Below are 20364 nucleotides of genomic sequence, written 5' to 3' on the forward strand. Positions count from 1 at the left end.
CTGAAGCTTCCAATGGAGATTTACATTTTTATAGGTCCCTATGTTGGCTGTATCAGTTCTTTGCAGGCCAATGCATCTTACTTTTGTTCACTTTAGTAACATAATGAGGAACTGCATTTGAAGTCTAGAGAAAAAGAATAATGAGAGAATTATCTAATCAGCCTGAAAGCATAGTAAGAAAGAACTAGTGGGCATTAATATGGAAGTTCCTTCTGAGAAAGGTGAAATTGGCATCATTATGATTTGGAAATGGTTGTTGTAACTTGTAACAGCTAAGGGAGACCCCCACAGAGTATTTACCCAGGACAAATACTTGGAAGTTAATAGAATGACTTTTAATTTCATCTCACTAAAATTATTTCATTTTGATTAAATTGAAGAGATCAAAAGTTTTTTCCATAGGAGACCAGTCACTAAGACTGGTATGGACAGCTGATTTTGATGACATTTTCCATAGATCCACATTGTACTAGCCCAAAGAGAGTGATGCAAACGCAGGTAATTTTTATAAGTTGGCTAGGCAATGGGTTAGAAGACATCTAATTACCTTTTTCACTCCGATCTACTGCCAACCATGAGGACATTAAAAGAATTCAGTTCCTTCTTCATTGATCTATTGGGAACTTCCAGGTTTCACTAGACAAACATGAAAAATATATGTTATTTAACGCTCAAGTCCTTGAAGGGCCAGCAAAGAACTTTAAAAACTTGAAATCATTCAAATGGACATTATTAAATACATTGTGCGACTAGGTTTTGAATAATTAAGGATCACTGTCTCTCTCTTTGAGGAATGTATCGTTGCAAACTGTGGCTAGAAATATTTTTCAATGCTTTTTTGATGACCAGGAATAGAGATTCTCTTGGTAGCATCCCCAAAAGCAAACCAGCCAGGAACTGGCTCTTTATGAGTATATGGTGCAGCTTGATACAAGTATGCTGTCGGATCATTTGGATTGAATGCAATGGAAGAATCTTTTAATTGGAAGTCAACAGTGTACAGACCATGATGCAGCAGTGGTATTGGATGTCCAAATCCTGGAGGATTAGGGCACCTGTTAAATTTTCTAGTGCATTTGATAGTACTGTCAAGAAGCATAAGACAAGATGATATTCCCTGATGTTCATTTTGTTTTAATTTTTACTTTTTAAATGACTCCTTATTTACTTGATTGAGCTCCTCACAATCCTGTACATTTCAGAACTTTATAAATGCACTGTAGGTTTTGTCTTAATCTCTCTCTCACGCTCAAAACGGAAATCTATATTTAGAGTAATGAATGATAGTCTGAAATTAATATTACTAAAGATATGGATATATGACAAAATTGTCACAGTGAAGTTTCTGTTCTACATGATTGACCCTTGTCCTTTCTATTATTAAGGTTCATAAGAATTAATCAGTTTTGGTTCTTAAGATTTTTTGCTTTTCTTTTGATTTAGGTTTTTCTTTTGTGGACCAGGAAGAGTCTGTCAGATAACTCATCCGTTTGGACCGTGTCTTTAGGGAATTGGATAGAAATTCTTAACTTGATCTAAAAAAGATCTTTTCTACAAACTGAGTTAATATGAATGTGTAATATGAAGAAATTATAATCCGGTCCTACATGATCTTAGGCTCTGGTTTTTCTTTGATGTGATTTGCTTCTTGTTGTCCATGCACTGGTAGCATATCTGCTTGCATATTATTATCTAACACTTGTGCTTAATTAATTGTCATCTATGAACTAATATATACCGTTTTATTCATCAGTTCAGATGGCACTTACTGAAGAAAGCCTCACAAGTTTTATACCTACATCTTGCTTTGAAGAAGCGTGCATTTTTAGAGGAACTTCATGATAAACAGGAGCAGGTTCGTCCTATAAACATGGTTAACGCTTTCTATCAATAGTTTGACATTTTATTTTGTTATAACCCATTTTATCTTAGAATAATTAGTGCCAACAAATAATCTTCAGTCAAAGATTTTCAATGTGATTCTTTCATGCATAGTTTCTGGTTGTGAGTGCTTCAAAAAGTTTTATTTCTCTACCCCATTAGTAGGGGATTGTTAAAGTAGTTCGCAGTTTGCAACTTTGCACAATATTTCAAGTCAGTAACTTACCATACATTTTTACAGAAGACTATCATCCTTTAACAAATCTTTCCAATATTATTTTATTTGTCCCTAGGTATCTCTGCTCAGAACAAGTTTTTCTTATTATCACAGTATCACTTATGCTTTTGACATCAACTTCCATTTTTCTAGAAAATCCTAGTAATGTGGGTCTAAGGAGAGTCGATTTATGCAGCCCAAGCAGAGTAGTTTCTAGTTTCTATTACTTGAATGCTTGTCATATTGGTCAAAAGGGAGCAACATTAGTGTGCTGCCAAGATTCACTCTCATTATTACAAACTATGGAATGTCCCTGAAAAGGATTTTCTTTGCATGTCTGCATCCTCTATTGTGCTTCCATATATATAACTCAGTATCCAGATTTAGAGGCAGTAAACTGCTGTCAACTCCTTCTAATGTGACTTATTTGCACAGTTCCAATTTCGATTTGCATGTTTCTTTTTACTATAAAATTAAGATTTTTTTTATAAAATTAAGAATTTTACACACAATACTTAAGCCTTTAATCCCGCTTGGGTGTAATTATTATGCCTTTTCTTTTATTCTATCCATTGAAGGTCAAAGAATGGCTTCACAATCTTGGACTAGGGGAGAATATACCTACTGTTCAAGATGATGATGAAGCTGATGATGTGTCTGTTCCTTTACCACATGAGGATAACAGTTCAGTTAAAAGCAGGTAACTGACAACTTCTGCACTTTCACAAATGTTATATAGTCACAAACAACACATAAGCATGAGGAACCAAATTAGTTGTTTTATATTCAGAACCTGCCCCTGGGATTGAATGTCTTGTTCTGGCAACCATCCAAACAGTGCTTATGTCATCCAGATTTATATACTCCCATAATACAACGTACATGCTCAGGTTCCATTTGAAATATTGCTTTTCCATGCTATGATATGGCATCTGCTGGTTGAATTAGTTAACTGGTGTAATAAGAGGAACGTGAGACATAAGAAAACTTTATTAGACAATAAGAGATTCAACTTCTCTTAGTTTGACTAGTGTAAAGAAAACTTTTGGACTGGGGATGATGCCTTTTGGAAATTTTTGGAGAACTTGGAGCTGCAATAAATATGTATCAAAATGGTTCAAGTAGTTAAGAAAATGAAGCCCCTTAAAAGTGAATTCAAGAGCCCAAATTGTAATAAATTTTGTGATATTAGTATAAAAATGCTAGAAAAGGAAAGCAACTGGAGGAATTACAGAAACGATTTAAGCACCAGAAGTGCTAATGATGAACTTATTAAGCATGCGAGAGATTGTTTTCATGTTTATTCTGAGCATTCTCTAGCTGAGGAATGTTTTTACAAACAAAATCGAAAGATTCACAGGTTACAGCTTGGTGATTGAAAACTAAGTTTCTTCCACAGACATCTGAAGACTAAAAGAGCTCCCCATAATATCTTCTACATGTGATGAGGGGAAGGATATTTAGTGTACCAAATTTTGTACTATCTTCTTGGTACTGCTTTCTCTGAACGAGATTTTGTTGTTTTAGTTGAAGAGTTTAGAGTATCTTAAGATGGTAAGATTACTGCATAGGAAATGGAAGAGGCATTATTTGAAATAAAGTGTAACAGGGCTTGTAGCCCAAATGGAATCATTTGTCACTTTTCTTCCAATAGAGTTGGAATATCATTGGAAATGAAACCGTCCAATCTAAATAATTCAATACTGGGTACCATTCCTACATAGATCTAGGCTTGGACCAGTACAAATCTGAGCCGTACTGCTTGTACTGAGCCGTACTAACATACCAACACTCAATGCATAGGTACATACCAAATTCCAGAAAACTGACTGATAAATCAGTCGAAAATAAAAAAACTAATTTAGGGTTCTTTCATCTCTTTTATTGGCATATATAATCAAATTAGATAATAATAAAGTGAACCTAATATAAAATAATATAATACAAAACCAAAAGATATATGGAATAAGGATCAGAAGCCGTATTGTCACTGACTTAACTGATTTTGCCTAAGTCGTGCGACACCCTTGCGTGTCTGTCCGTAAAGGTCAGCCTCCCCGAAACCTCCCATGGTCCCTTAGGACCTATAAAAGAGAAAACGGGTTAGAGAAAGCACCTCACTCGGGATCCACAAGCAAACATTTCAGAAAACACTTCAGAGCCAATGTAAATTACAAACAGACTTTACAAGCTCTTAACGGTTGCACAACAAAGGGTCAAAATGGTCCACTACAGATCGAATATCTCTCACAAGTGTCCACATGACACAATTTTTATTTACAAGCCTAAAACGACCACCAAACCCAACTAAAATGAGACTGTTAAGCCTTCGACCGTCCCTTTACATGCTCTGCAAAGTATGAACATACCAAAAAACACAGACATACATAAGCATTACATCAAACATCATGTTTAGAAGTTTGTCAGTGACATTCTCCCCCACTCATTCCTTCGACGTCCTCGTCGAAGCCTTTGACGACACTGCAACTCCTCGCCTTTGCTGAATCTTCAATCTTCTGCTCCAGCTGCAATGCGCCTCTTGGCTCTCAGCTGCTCTCTACTACTGTTGTTGAGTAGTCGAACTTTTGAATCGCCATGTTGCTTCAACTCGTCAAAGACTCTGACTCTAGTGTAGGGTTGGCTGAGTTGTGTTGATCCCTGTTGGTTCCTGTGGATCCTTCAGATGAAGGAAAAGACCATCCTTACTATGCGCCAGTCTCTCAAATGCCTCGTGCTGCTTAAACTGGGTGGATCCTTGTTGGAGCTTTAACGAGCATCACCTCGTAAACTTTTTGAAGTTTTGGGTCATTCCTCCACAAAATTTGCCCATTGACTATTCTTTCACTTAATTGTCACTTCTAAGTAGATTCTCATCACTTCCGCTTTCGATTGACATTCTGTTGGGAAATGAAGCGGATAATCTGCTCTCAGTGGCGCTGATCACCATTGGTGAGAATTTGATAACTATTATCTTCCATTATCTTCGAAGGGTCTTTGAACCTATGTAGAGCTCCTCTACTGGATAGATAAGAGAATTGGGGTACTCGGTTTCGTCCATTCTCTTAAGAGTTGAGAAGACAAATGTTACTTGACTTCACCCGCCTCTTCGAGGGTTGTACTCCATGTATCGAGCTGGTTACTGGTCTTCGCCTGCTCTTTACTCACACTTCTGAAGCACTTGAAGTATTTGCACTCCTTTCGTTGAGTTAGCTACTGTGATTCACCTTCTCAATACCATCGAACTTATGGAATGAAGGAAATTTTCACCCCAACTTAGAGTAAGTCTCTAATAATTTTGGTCACCTCTAGGATTGTATCGTCTTGTCCATCAACCCTGCCGCCTACTCCACTGAGTAGCAAAGGTACAACATCGCGTACTGCCTGCTTCGTTCCTTGGTCGTGCACTCTTGCATGACCCAAAATCCTTCACTTTCGGCTATCTTAATGAGAAGCTCGTTGACACCGGTCTTACGAAGTTCCTTGACCTCTACCCTTCAATCTTGTCATAGTACTTGGAGTTTGCCTTTGCATGCTCCACCTCCTCGGCCTATTTTACGACCAAGCGCTCTCCCTCCATGAGAGCAAGGGATCGATGACTTCACGGAAGTCCCGCCTCTACGGTACCATGGTGCTGTCATGCCCATGACCATACTATATGTCACCTTGCATCTGTATCCCTTTTCTTCACAATCGGTAGATCTGCCTCTGTGGCACTCCTTCGAGTCTACCTCCATTCTAACCGATGCTTTGTTTTGGGTAGCTAAGTCCCTCTGGACTCGTCGTCGCTTCCTCGCCCCTTTCGACCCCCTGCTTCAACACTTCTGTGTTCTCCAAGCAGTTCCCCTTGGTCGATAGAAAGACATATTGCAACTTTTATGCATGGCCTCTGCCATTATGTTATAGGGTTTGTACCGATTTTATTCTTCTTCGCTTCCTTGGTATCAACGTTCGCTTACTCGACCTTGTCCTCTGACTTCCCGGGCTCCCTTAAGCGAAATATAGGCTCTGGAGTAGTCCAACTCTCCAGTTGCTTTGATCATACCTCTGCATGATTGAGTCCCTCCCATGGGACTCACTGGTACTTGCATTCGAACTTTTCCCTCGGTGGTACACAACCCCCATATGCTGATGACCAAGGCTTTCATCTGATGCTAAATTCGATGTACGCGTGGAAGACCCGCCTCTACAGTACCATGACATTCACTCCTTAAATCTATAGCCCTTCTTGCCATCGTGTTGTTCATTGAAGTGGAGCTCCCAGTAGCTCCCGATCATACCTCCGTATGATATAGTCCCTTACAGGACTATATTCGTGTATATCGCATTGCCACGAACTGTTCCACCACGATCCGCTGCACCATGTCGCCTCCTGGTGACATCTCCATTGCATTCTGATCCTTGTGGGATGAACTCGGATTGGGATCCCTCAATGTGTGGCCTTTGCCAACACATCGCAGGGTCTCTTCCACTTTCGATTGTGTTCGCTCCTTTGGCAATCGACCTTCGTCCACCCGCTCTCGAGTCACACCTAGACGAAACACAGCTCTAGGACAGTCCATCGCCTAGTAGCTTCCGAAGTCTACCGACTTCGTTAAAATTGGTGTACCATTATCTGGATCCTGGGCCTCTACCCTACCAGCACAATCTCCACCGCACACCGCTTCCTTCATGACAACTTGAATGACAGTACTATGACATATTCTTTAAGAGTATCCACCTTCGTGTCCTTTTTGTCCCGTGCCAAGGCCTTTTGAACCCAACTTCGCCTCCGCAAGTTGAGTCGTCTTAATTCCTCCATCAAATGCTTCTTTGAGGTAAGGTGCAAGTGCCTCGAAGCTCCATTCGTCTTTGGCACAATGCAGGATGAGCCCGCTTCATCAGAATGAGGGACCCATGGAACGACATGATCCCGCTCTTGCCTCTGCAAGAGTTCATGTCCTTGACCTCTGTCCAAGGAAAGCTCTGTGCCTTCGCTCCATATTCCATCTTCTATGTTGGCTCCCTTCATGCGGCTTGGGTATTTCGCCAAGTTACACCCAAGTTGCTCTGCTCCTCGTTTTGCATTGAGTTGATGGTGGCCCTTGCGCTCACCATTCCACGGGTCAGCCCTCCATTGAGTTCGATCTCCATATCGACTCCAAGTGTGCCTTCATTTGGGTTGCCTTGGATCGCTCACCCACTTGATCTCGTAATATATCCCCCCAATGCATTATCTTAAGCGAGATCATGCGACGACTCCTCGTCACTCGCTCGGTTTGTTGAGCTTTGTGAATTTTTTTTTTTTTTTTTGAGGTACTCCTCAACATGTGCGGTCCATTGCACTTGGTTCTCCCTCTGAAGAGCTAAGACTTATCCCTCCTGAATATCTATCCCGTTGGAGCAACTTCTCTTTTCGCTTCCTTTTCTTTGAATATTTCGGAGACCACTATCCTCTTGGACTACTCCGCCTTGCTGAACAAACAGTACATGTTCTGCCTCCCATAAACACACTTGCTAGATTGTGACTTCACGTCAATACAGTCCCCGCTGCACCCCTCAAGGCCTAGCAACATGCTGAATTCGCTACAGACTTTAGCCTCCTACGGACGTATCCTTCTCATGCTGAAGAGAAAGTTTCAATGCTCTATGACGTTGAGCTTCGACCGCCTTGGAATGGCCATGAACATTTCATCGTTCGCATACAAGCCCTTGTATGAGTACCGAATTCTTCGAGTTAGGAATTTCCCTCACCTCTGTGAGCTTTGCACAACTCTTTTGGTCGCTGAACAACCTATTCCACCTTGCATGGTCTCATCCTTTACTAAGCACCTCACTTGCCTTGAGCATCATCAAGTATGGTTGCCAACGTTGAGCCGTAGCTCAAACTCAGCCATCCCAACCTTTGTGCGCTATGTATTCTTCCTAGCTTACTTGCCCTCGTGGTGCCTCTTGCGCGAAGGGTTGGCCATTCCTCTGAATGTCAATCTCACATGCCCGCTCCTCTGAGCGACTCCTTTTCCCTACATCTCCATGCTCGTTTTCCGCCAAACGGTCATGCGTGCTGGCTACCCTCAACGCAGCCCCGCTAGGTACCTTACATTTGCATGCCAAGTGTTTTTATGAGTGCTTGTCTCGCTCTGAGACCATCTGTCACGGACTTAGTTGGTTTTACCTAAGTCGTGCGATACCCTTGCGTGTCCGTCCGTAAAGGTCAGCCTCCCCGAAACCTCCCATGGTCCTTTAGGACCTACAAAAGAGAAAACGGGTTAGAGAAAGCGCCTTACTCGGAATCCACAAGTAAACATTTCAGAAAACACTCCATAGCCAATACAAATTACAAACAGACTTTGCAAGCTCTGAACGATTGCACAACAAAAGGTCAAAATGGTCCACTACAGATCGAATATCTCTCACAAGTCTTCACATGACACAACCTTTATTTACAAGCTTAAAACGACCACCAAACCCAACTAAAATGGGGTTGTTTAGCCTTTGACTGTCTCTCTACATGCTGTGCAAAGCATGAACATACCAAAAGACACGGACATACATAAGCATTACATCAAACATCCTGTTTAGAAGTTTATCCGTGACAGTATGTAAAGAAATGAGTTATAAGTATCTTATCTCTAAGTTCCCATCGGACTCGAAATTTGTTGTATTTTTTCCTTGTTCTATTATTAAACCTTCGACAACTTGAACGCTTAGACACCTTGCTTGCTTCAAAGTCAATCAAAGTGTCTCTTTTACCTATAAAGAAAAGAGTGCAAACATTGGATTAGGTGTGAAAAATCTAATATATGAGCATAATAAATTAGATGTAAAACTAAAATATGTACATGTTTCTACCGCCAAGATGAATAACATAAGTCCACAATGGTGGATTAGGGTGCTCGATCTGATTTAACTATAGATCGAAGTGGTGCGTCTAGGACTCATGTAGGGGACTGCTCTCTGATACTAATAAACAGTGTATCTTTGATGTAATAATGTGGTAGTATTCATCATGGTTCGCAATACCGTACCGACGTTTCGACGTTCGCTCGGTACGTTACGAAACGGTATACCGAGCTGTATACCGCTCGGTATATATATATATATATATATATATTATATTACATATATATATATATTATATATATATATATATAACTCGGCGACGTCGCCTCTCTCTTCTCCCCGGGGCGACGTCGCTTTGGCGACGTCATCTCGTTTATATATATATATAAATTAATATATATAAAAAAGATTATATATATATATATTATTTAAAAGGCGACATCGTATCGCCTCGTTTATTTAAATATATAAATATAAATAAATAAAATATAAATATAAATAAAAAAATAAAAAAAATAAAAAAAAAATATATAATCCGAAAGAGGCGCCTCGGCGATGTTGCGTCGCCTCGGCGACATCGCCGAACGTCGTCGAAAAAGGCGACGTCGCCGAACGTCGCCTTTTTCTAAAATATTTAAATATAAATATAAATATAAATGTATATATATATATATATATATATATATATTATTATTTTTCTGTTCCGCCCAGTAGTAGGCGGTCTGCGCACCGGTATGCCATCGGACCGGTACGTACCGCCCATATCGGGCGGTATCATTCGGTATTGCCTACCTTGGTATTCATTGCCTCATCATCATAAACAACCCATGTGGTAAGAGGCACCTAAGGCAAGTACAACTGTTGCATATATAGCTTTTTGGCTATATATGCAACAGTTGTGTGCCATAAGATGTATTCGAATCACAACTGTTGTGTGCCATAAGATGTATTCGAATCAGAAAAAAATGACTGTCATGTCACCCAGATCTGTTGGCCATGAGATCTATCTTAATAAGATGACTTTGAATAACATACTCCTATCAATCATGGCATTGTGTAAGCTCTATCAAATCTGCTCATAAGTCACCATTGCTTTGCCTTGTCTTACCTTTATGGTCATAAATGTTTTGTGATCTGTATTTGAAGAGGCATAAGTAAAACTGTAAAATATTGCTCATTAGTTCATATCCCACTCATCTGATTATGAATAGTGGGAAAAATTGATTAGTCACCATTATCTTACCATCATTGGTTGATGCATAACTATTCATGTCACCCCTATCTCCACAAACCTAATAAAGCATGGACTGTGAGGGAAAACATGTTTCATAATTCATCACTAGATTGAATTTGTTTCCAAAGGATCTATCAATTGTGAAGCTTGTCCCTTTCCCTTATCACAATGGCCATATTCTCACTCTTTTGTGATCTGCCATAGTCCCTAGTAGTTTAACTACTCAAAGTGTGGTCATGTCGTGGCATTAGGCACTGCTCTGCTAGTGAAGCATGTTGTTCCTTTTCTCGTATTGTCTTGGTAGTAAAATGACATGGACATGGGGTTTTCTGCCTTATCCAGTAGACGATCACCTAGGTTCTTTGTTGTGTGGACACAATCGAGCATCAGTTTGAATCATCATTGTATGACTAGAAGTTGAACGAATTGATATTAAGATCCTCTACTTATCTATTTCAGCACATCACAAACTTAGACACATGTTGTACTGGACATACACTAATTTCTCCAATGCCTGTATGAGAGCATGTCGCAAACTTTGTGTAAATTAAGATGAACGTCAACCAACTATATTTGATACCACTAGATGACATTGACCAATTATGAAACACATATACTTTGGATTGCTTGGCAATTGTCATATTTGTATCAAATCTATACATTGTATTTGATAATATTTCTAGGATAAATCTTTTGTCAAAACTTCCTTGAGCTATCTTATTTTTTTATAGTTATTAAAAAATACTTTTAGATACTTACTTGATGGATACTTTGTGGGAGAACTTTTCTTGAATGTTGATCTTTTTAGCTTTAGATTGATGAATATATGATTAGGTATATATTGTTTATGTTTTTAATATCATGTATCTGTTGAATCTCGGATTTTGATGATGAAACCAATCGATAAGTGTTTATGTTTTAATCTGCGTTTTGAGTGACGCAAGATGCTTCGATCAGGATGAGACAATTAAAACAGGAAATATCATGTTGTGCCGGAGGAACATGTCAAAAGATTGGACATCGGGCCGGTGGATCGGTTGACGTATCGACAGAAGGCTTCGGACCGTAGATTCGGGCATCGGGCCAAGAAGAGCGGACATTGCGCCAAGGATATCGGAGTTGCGGAGTCAACTGGCCGATTGGGCAATAGGCCGCAAGAGAGAACGATGTGCCGAAGAATCGGACAAAGCGTCAAGGGACCAATGACATGCCAGACAACTTGATTAATGCTTAGTATTAATTGTCTAGATCAAAGTGTATTTTTACATGTACAGGATTAACTACGATAACAAGACATGAAGCAAAATGAAGTCTCGGAGTCAAGGACTCGACTACATTGGGAGTTCGAGAATTCGTCGGAAGTTTTGGAGGAACCAATCGAGAAGTCTCGGAGCTTGCCAGAGAAGCTCGTCGGAACTCTCCAAGAAGATCGTCGTGAAGTCCGGGAGCTTGCTGGGAGTCCGCCGGAACATTACCGAGAGATCGTCGGAAGGTTGCCGGAAGAATAGACATAGGGACTTGTTTTGCTTAGCAAATGCCTTAGGATTTCGTAGTTAGCACATAATTGGGCTTGGATTTGGGCCAACCCAATTAGGGGCCAACTAGGCCCATGTAAGAACTGTGTTAGGCCCAATAAGAGGCCCAAACGGTGCTCCAAAAAGTCTCACCGTCGTGGTACAATCTTCGAGACTGTGTCAGGCGGTGGTACCGCTAGTCTGGGCGGTGGTACCACCCAGCACTGCACCCCAGGCGGTGGTACCGCCCAGGGCAGTGTTAGCCAGACTGACACTGGGCGGTGGTACCGCCCGTGCTTGGGGAACCCATGATGGGAAAGTTTTAGGCTCTAAGTTTGAATCAACTTGAAGCATATAAATACCCCTCTCATTCTTGGTTAAAACACACAAGTATTAAGAGAAAAAAAGTATAGAAACGTTGTTGCAATCTTGTGTGAGCTCCTCTCAAAGATCTAAAGTGTTAGAATAATTTAAGAGAGGAGTGAGTGGGGGTGTAAGGGTTATCTTCTAAACCCGGTAAAAGGATAATTGAGTTATAAAAGGTGATTGGCCTTCGCCTATTGAAGGAAGACCTCTAGTGGATGCCGGTGATCTTGTCGGAGGAGGAAGCCGAAAGTGGATGTAGGTCACGTTGACCAAACCACTCTAAAATCTGGTTTGCATTTACATTTGTGCAATTTATTTTTACTGCAAATCTCTTTAAGTGCTTACTGCCTTCATTATTTTTACAAACTCGCTTTCAAGTTAAGTTTCCGAAAACGGTTTTACGTCGGAAACGGTTTTATCATACGAAAGTTTTTAAACCGTCGTTATCTTACAGCTGCACTAATTCACCACCCCTCTTAGTGCCGACCCCTGATCCTAACAGTATCAAATAATGATTAGTAAATTAAAATAAAAATATTACTTTAATTTTTATAGTTTTTAGCTTTTTATCAAGGATTGTCTTTTCTGGTACCGAACTCGTTTTGGTAATTTGTCGAATTGGTACGTACTGCTTTGTACCAATGTACCGACACGTGATATGCCAGTGCGTACCGGTGTTTCAACGAGAAAGGAAAAGAGGATGAAGAGGAAGAGGTGGTGTAGGAACAAAGGAGGAAGGAGGTAGAAGAAGAAAGTAGAGGAGGAGAAGAAGCAGCGATAGCGTACTTGGGAAGCAGCGACTATATCGAAGCGGAAGCGGCAACATCGCAGTGGTAGCGGCGAAGAGGCAGCGATGAGGGCAAAGACATTTTACATGAAAAGAGGGCTTGCATTCGCATGACCTAATTTGCTTTTTTTTTTCTTTTTTGATGTTGAGTTGGACAAGGGCCCAGTTTTTTTATTTTTTTGTTATTTTAACCGGACCGCTCGAAATGAGGGTGGTCCGCATATCGGTCCACACCTGGGCTGGTACACACTGCCCGTACTATACTGTTTCACGTGGTACAGAAAATTGTGATTTTTATTATCATTTATATATGCTTCAAGTACTAGATTGTAGTAAAGAATCTCTTTCACGATGAACAAAATAGAAATGTATTTGAAGTCATTATATTTACCAGGATATGTAGCTACAGATTCTGTCACTATAGATAAATATCAATCTTTTTTCACATATAATATGGTATATTTAAATTATTTTCATCATCATATGCATGCTGTATTAGATTTTCTTTCTTCTTTTTTTCCACTTTGTGATATCTTTGTACCCATAATCATTGTCATATTACTATCCTGTACTTGTATCAATGCTTCATAGTGTTTTTCTTTAAGAGGGGTGTCAGGTGGTGTGTGACATTGTACCTCTTTGTCATTGCTGCGGAGAACCTTCCAAAAATTTTTGAAAAGCATTGCACTGCAGAGAACTTCAGATATCATCCTGAATGAAAGATGCCCCAAATTATACATTCTGCAACTGTGAAATAAATTATGCACAAGTCCTGCAGCAAGCTCTTGGTGTCTTTTTCAATTTTCTAGTTTGTCAGCTAATAAGGATAAAAGTGAAGTTTTCCTCAGTGATAGACAAAAAATTAGAAGTCTCTCACAGTTTAGCTTAAAGGAAAATTGGAAATCACATATCATGGACTGCCTCTTCTCTCAATATACTTGTGTACTGAAAATTGTAGAATTCTTATTAATAAGATTGCTGGAGGATAGAAAGTTGGACAACAAGGTTTATTCTGCACACAGAATGCTTTCAGCTTATTAATTTGCGGTCTTTTTTCTATTCTACCCTACTGGACTAGTTGATTCTTTTTATGGAATGGGTTTGATACAAAGAAAAAGAATGGCCCTTGTTGCATGGAAGCAGGTATGCAGACTTAAGAATGAGGGAGCTCTAGGATGTAAGATCTTAAATAGTTGGAACAAGGTGGCAAACTTTGTATATATGTTCCATCTTCACCCAATGTTCATCCATACGAGTACAATTGACTCAAATTATGAGTCTAGAAAACAGATTTATCTTGAATGCCAAGCTTCTTATTGACTGCATCTAGTTCAGGAAAATAAATTACAAAATGAGATGAAACTTGAGAACTGTTTGGTTATTATATATTAGGTGATGGAAGACAGCCATTTATGGTTAATAGTTGGATGTCTGAAGGGTCAATTTTGTATACAAACTTGATCATGAATGAAGCTGCAGCGCAACCTCAAGTAAAATTTGCAGCTTTAATCTTAGATGAGCGGTCTTAGATGCCATGACTTTGTTCATTACTCACTGGTTCGCAAACTTGGCACATATGGTTCTGGGGGTGGTTGGGGGGATAGGGTATATTAGCTTTCCATGGAATTGTGGTTATGTTTTCAGTAATTTGCACTGAGTTTCATTTAAATCCGCTATTCATTTCTCTCCGTTAAACATAATTTTCTATTAGCAAGTAAAACCTACCATCCATCAATTCCATGATCTTAGCATTCACTATAATTCATCTTGCATTATGTATTTTAGTAATGCACCTAAGTTAGATTAAACACTACCTAATCATGGATAAATTTAGGGTCAAGAAAATTCTTTTTTATAATTTTTTACACTTAGTGATGTTCACTCTTTGAGCAGAAACATTCCTTCTAGTGCTGCATTGCCAATCATTCGCCCATCACTTGGAGGGCAGCAATTGATTTCTGACAAGGCTAAATTGGCTATGCAAGGGTACTTGGATCACTTCTTTAGCAACTTGGATATTGTGAACTCTCAAGAGGTATTGACTCTATTGGTTGTATCAGTCACTTTTAAGAATAAATTCTGAGTCATGTTTTGAAATTGAACTGTTGCTTGTCCAAGCTTTTCTTGAAGGTGAAGATAATCTTAAAAATGATCAATCATGATGTTTATTTAGTGGACTTCTATAGCTAGCTCTGTTTCATCTTTCTTATTTATACTATTTGACTGATCGAGACAAGTTTTTTATCTGATGTGTTCTAATAATTGATAATATGATAACTTGCTCCATGATTTGGATCATACTATAATGGTAAGAACTAAGAAGAATGTAAAATATGAGAACCTTCTACCTTGTTTAATAGTGCCAAACGTCCTTCATAGACATCTATACTAATTTCACTTTGTCATAAAATAACCTCAGAACAAAGCTTATTTTGTCTAGTTGGTATAAAACTGTTTACATTATCAATACGGAATTTGTTGGCATAATATGCAGGTTTGCAAATTTTTGGAGGTCTCGAGGTACTCGTTTTTGCAAGAATACGGACCAAAGCTAAAAGAAGGTTATGTTAAAGCAAGGCATTTGCCAAAAGTTCAAGAATTAGATGATGGTAAAAGCTGTTGTGCATGCCACTGGTTTAGCTGTTGCAATGGTAGCTGGAAAAAGGTATTTGTTAATAGGTTCGTCGTACCATGGCATACCGCTCAATACGAGCGGTATGTACCAGTCCGACAAGGGACCAGTATGGGCAATACATATCGTTCTATCGGTATGCCCCACCGTACCATGTGTCGGTACATCGGTATATACCATATCGATGATCGATTGGTATACTGGTACGGACTGGTAAGGCGAACCATGTTTGTTATTCTATTATCTATTCCAAATAATAGTCTATCGGATTTGCAGTATTTCAATAGCAATTTCTTTGATTGTTACATCATGTTTTTTCAATGTTATCTTCTAGATGACTACTTTAAAAAAAAGCTAATTTTGTAATTAGCATATAACATATTTACATGGGATACGATTATGACGTTCATCTTATCATGGTATATCTTGATTCCAACACAAGAACAGACACTATGCATCTCTCACAAGCTAGATATTGTTTCAAACTAGTAGTCTAACTGTGCCTATTTGTATAGTAATGGATCAATATAGATGTTAGACAGAATTAAGCCTGAAGTTTCTCAAGCCAGCTGACTTGTTCTATTCTCATGACAATGCATTTGATGGTTACATTGTTTTGGAAGAGCCCTTTAAGCTAGTCTTAGCTTAGCATATGTTATAAGATCAGACTGTTGTATTCTATAGTCTCACATCTCTACCTTTACACTTTTGAGTTTTGACAATGCTCGGCACTTCCATTTCTTCCAAACCTTTCAGAGATTTGAAAGAATTATAAACAGACTGTGCACAGCCTGAAGCTACAACCAATGAGAACATATGAGCAACTTACAATTAAATATTCAAGAACCTGAGTTTCTTTATATTTTGGGCATAATGCCTGAAAATCTCAAGTATGCCTTAGAAATCTTGTGCCACTAGGGTTCTCAGAACCCCGGTGAGGTAGCAGGTTCAATGCTTGAATAATGCTAGTTCAATGCTTGAACTAGGTTGGTATCATTTGATGCTATTTCAAAGTTAGACTGCATTTCATGATCTTCAAATTTAAGGCTTTAAAAATTACGCCTCATGTCATTGATTTGAGTTCTTTTCATGGGAGAGGAGTTGGAGAAGAGCAATGGTCAAAGCAGTGGACAAGTTGGTGGAGATCAAGATTTACACTACTTCTTGTTCTAGTACCAATTAGTATGAGATAGTATTTATGGTTCTGACAGCCAACCGAGATGCAAACTAGGCAATTTTGTCCAGATTAGTCAGGTATGGACTGTATAGTCTGATATTCCTCTTGGTGATCAATGTTCAGCCACCTTCGGTAGAGAGCTCTTTATTTTTTCTCTTTCTTTGTTGACTTCTTTCCACTGAAGGAATCAAAATAAGAACATGGGGAGTGTGACGCTTTTCATTCTTTATGTTATATAGAAGAAGCTTAGCTTAGCACCACTCATTTTGTAGGGCTAACCAGTTGGTAAGAGACCTGTAGTGAATGGTAAGACTATTGCTCATTATCTCTATTTCTTTCTTTTTAAAATAATGATAAACTGCACAGCTATTTCTTCCCATATGTCTCTCTCTTTCTTTCTCTTTCTCTTTTTTTCTCTCCTACTCCTCCATACATAGCTACTGCCTCCTTCCTTCTGTATCACCACCATGGCCTACACTTCCTACCAAGTACGGGTGTTCAAACCGAACCATTAAGGGTCAAACCGAACTGAACCATTTTTTCGGTTCGTTTGGTTAAAATACAATAGTCCAAACTGAAACTGATTCGGATCTACCTAACTGAACTGATTCAAAATTGGTTATTCCGGTTTGTTTAATTGGTTTATAATTTTAAATAAGTTTTTAAAAAATATTTCAAATGAATCAGTTCAATTCAATTGAACCGAACCAGAATCTTGGTCCAATTGGATGACATGACAATATTTGTGAAATTGAGTCCTTGTTATTTATAATATTAGGCATATGGAACGGTTTGATTGATCAATTTGACTGGTTAAGGATTTAGGACAATAAACTCAATCAGATTGATGTTTCTTAAGTTAAAATCAGTTCGGTTCGATGCAAACTGATTAACCGAACCAAAGAAGGTTACCCCAAACTAGAACCGTTTATACCCTTCAAAATGGAACCATTGGTGAACCGGTTTGGTTCAGGTTTGGTTCCAGTTTGGTTTGGTTTTCCGCTTTGATTTGAACACCCCTACTACCACCTCCCCAGCCTCCTCCACCTTTATCTCTTGTTCCTCCTTTGTCCTTCACCTCCTCCCCCATCTCCTCCTCCTCCTCCTCCTCCTACTCCATCTTCTCCTCTTCATCCATCTCCTCCTCTAGCGTGACCCATTTATACCTGTTCAGAGCAGTATCAGTACTAAATAGAGATTTGAAATCATGGTGGAGATAACTCAAATTTCCATAGACATAGTGACATTGACATTCCTCATGTTGGCTTGGTGGTCTGTCTAGCTGTTCTGGTCCACTAGTAAAAATGGGAGTGCTGGTGAAATTTAGATTCTTGCCACCACATCTTAAGATTTATGGTAATCTTCTTTTGGTTAAAGTTGCCTTGGCTACTATTTTTTGACCAATTATGGTAATCCATTTTTGCTTAAAGCTGCCTTCACTACCACTATTAATCCCAAAGAATTTATGTCATGATGGCAGCTGCTAATATAAATTCTTATTATCCTTCCAAGGTGCCTTCCTGCATTTTCAGTTGTGATCTTTAATTGGCCTCTTATTAATGAGAAGGGGCATGGTCAATAAATATGACTTAATAAACTATATTACTCTAAAATTAACATTAAGTTCTAAAAAGATGGAAGGTTTTATGTTGTGCAGGCTGTATCAATGTGGGTTTAAACTTTAAAGTGTACAGAGTTATGAATTATTTCTTATTATTTCATTTAAAGATACCAGGTGATAAAGGTTGGTTATTGTTTGATATACTGGTTTGTTCTATTCTGATAGATTACTGAAATTGGTATCAGACCAATATTCAAAACCTAGATGCTGATGTGCTTTAATGCTGCCTTGGCAATTCAAGGAATATATACTTTGATACACACCATGTTTATTAGTACACTAATGCTCATTTAGACTTGTTATATATTGCAAGAGGCTTTAATGCCTATGATAATAATATTATCTTAGGAAGAAAACGTTTAAAAAAAATAAAATCACCTGGCTGGTACTTAATTTGTCATCTTTAAGTGGATTTGATCACTTTATAATAACTATTGTATTTTTCTGACTAAAATAGTCATACTGCACCAGGTATCTGATGGATTGTGGCACATAACATTCTGAAATAACAAGATTCTATTGTGTCATTGCTTGGACTATTTTGATTGTGCTAGATCGGACATTATGCTAGCCATTTTTCTTTGGTATTGATGGAAGGAAAATCGAAAAAAATATCTGAGAATAAAAACCAAGAAAAAAAGAAAAAAAGCATAGAAAATTTATCTCCTAGAACAAAGGACATGAAACACTGCTTGTGATGGGTCTTTAGGTAAAACCAATGGACTAGTTTACAGAAGCTGGACCAAAACTGCTCAAGATAAGGGTGCTAAACCAAGACCTCCAAAATTCTCCCAGAAATCAGTCTAATTGGTGAAACAATGCAGGAATCCTGAGACCGGTATTGATCTTGAATCTGGACAATTGGTCGAAGACCAATTAATCTTCTATTGCACTGGTATGAGTTGCCCATAATGTGCTGTACAGATCACAGTAAATGATTATCCTTATACAGAAGTAAAAGATCCAAGGCAGTAATCATAGGATTGTCTGCCTTCCTGTATTTTGCGGAGTCCTGTGTTCACTAGTAGTTAAATGATGAATTTCAGCTTCCTGTGGCCTTTCAAAGATGTCATTTTTGACCAATTTCATCTGAAAGCTGAAATTTCCTTTACTAAAGGTGGCTCTAAATCTTACATTTAGTGATTTTTTGTTATGATTGGTTATGTTTTCCTACATGCATTTTTAAAGAGCTTAATGAAAATATAAACAACTTATTTTGCATCATTTTCTGTGGTAAAGATTTATTTTTGGTATATTTTATCATGATATCATCCCTTCTTTTATTTTCTTCCATTCTCTCATATTCTATCACATTATTACTTCCAATCTCATACTGACATGACAAATTTGCAGCTATTCTTAATTAGTCTGATATTGACTGAGACTGGAGCCAACCTATTTTTGTAGCATCCAAACAGCTAGACTGCTTCTATAACTATTGATATGGTTGTCCAACTTGGCATTAATTTCTGATGATAAATTAAACATCTTTTGTAGGTTTGGGCTGTACTAAAACCAGGTTTCTTAGCTTTACTGGAGAATCCTTTTGATACAAAAATTCTAGATATCATTGTTTTTGATGTATTACCACATTCAAATGGAAATGATGACGATCGAATTCTTCTAGCAAAAGAGACAAAGGAGCGTAATCCTTTGTGTTTTGGGTTTCAAGTAAGTTTTTTCATATATTTCTCAAAATTATTTTGATTTTTCTTCCATTTGTTAAAATAGATTTAACTTCCATGATTATTTTCTTGTCTAAAGTGCTGAAAGATGGTGCAACTCAGAGCTTTAAGAATTTATATGATGCCAGTTAGCTGAATGTCAGACTGAAACTGCATGTAGAAATACAATTTGGCAAAGATGTTATAACATGAATGCTTGTCACATTTCATTTCTATGAGATCATCTTCCTTTTGTTATTTCACTTTTGAGAGCTTCTACTTTTTTCCTTAATATATGTATTTCTGTTCATTTTTCATGTAGCCTTTTAATGTTCCCAGATAAATGATTTCTCTTGGTTGCTTACAATTACTTACTAATCAATAAATTAAAGTGAAGTTAAGCCTTTTAGTCACTACCAAAAAATTTAGAAGCTTGAAAGGAATGAGATGGA

At 38.3% G+C, this 20364-nt stretch overlaps 1 protein-coding gene across 5 annotated transcripts in view; it reads left to right on the forward strand.

The window, feature by feature from the left end:
* LOC103998083 (phospholipase D zeta 1) overlaps window positions 1-20364 on the forward strand; it is a 37071-nt gene that overhangs the window by 1133 nt on the left and 15574 nt on the right. For 3 of the 5 annotated variants that reach the window (XM_009419474.3, XM_065125731.1, XM_065125733.1), the window contains exons 2-6: window positions 1754-1855; window positions 2677-2798; window positions 14712-14853; window positions 15313-15483; window positions 19746-19919. In XM_009419474.3, the coding sequence (XP_009417749.2) occupies window positions 1754-1855; window positions 2677-2798; window positions 14712-14853; window positions 15313-15483; window positions 19746-19919 (711 nt within the window). The remainder of the gene's footprint in view (window positions 1-1753; window positions 1856-2676; window positions 2799-14711; window positions 14854-15312; window positions 15484-19745; window positions 19920-20364) is intronic. The other 2 variants (XM_018818510.2, XM_065125732.1) reach the window with 2 other exon arrangements.

Source organism: Musa acuminata, chromosome BXJ2-9, assembly GCF_036884655.1.
Source record: "Musa acuminata AAA Group cultivar baxijiao chromosome BXJ2-9, Cavendish_Baxijiao_AAA, whole genome shotgun sequence".
Taxonomy (NCBI): domain Eukaryota; kingdom Viridiplantae; phylum Streptophyta; class Magnoliopsida; order Zingiberales; family Musaceae; genus Musa; species Musa acuminata.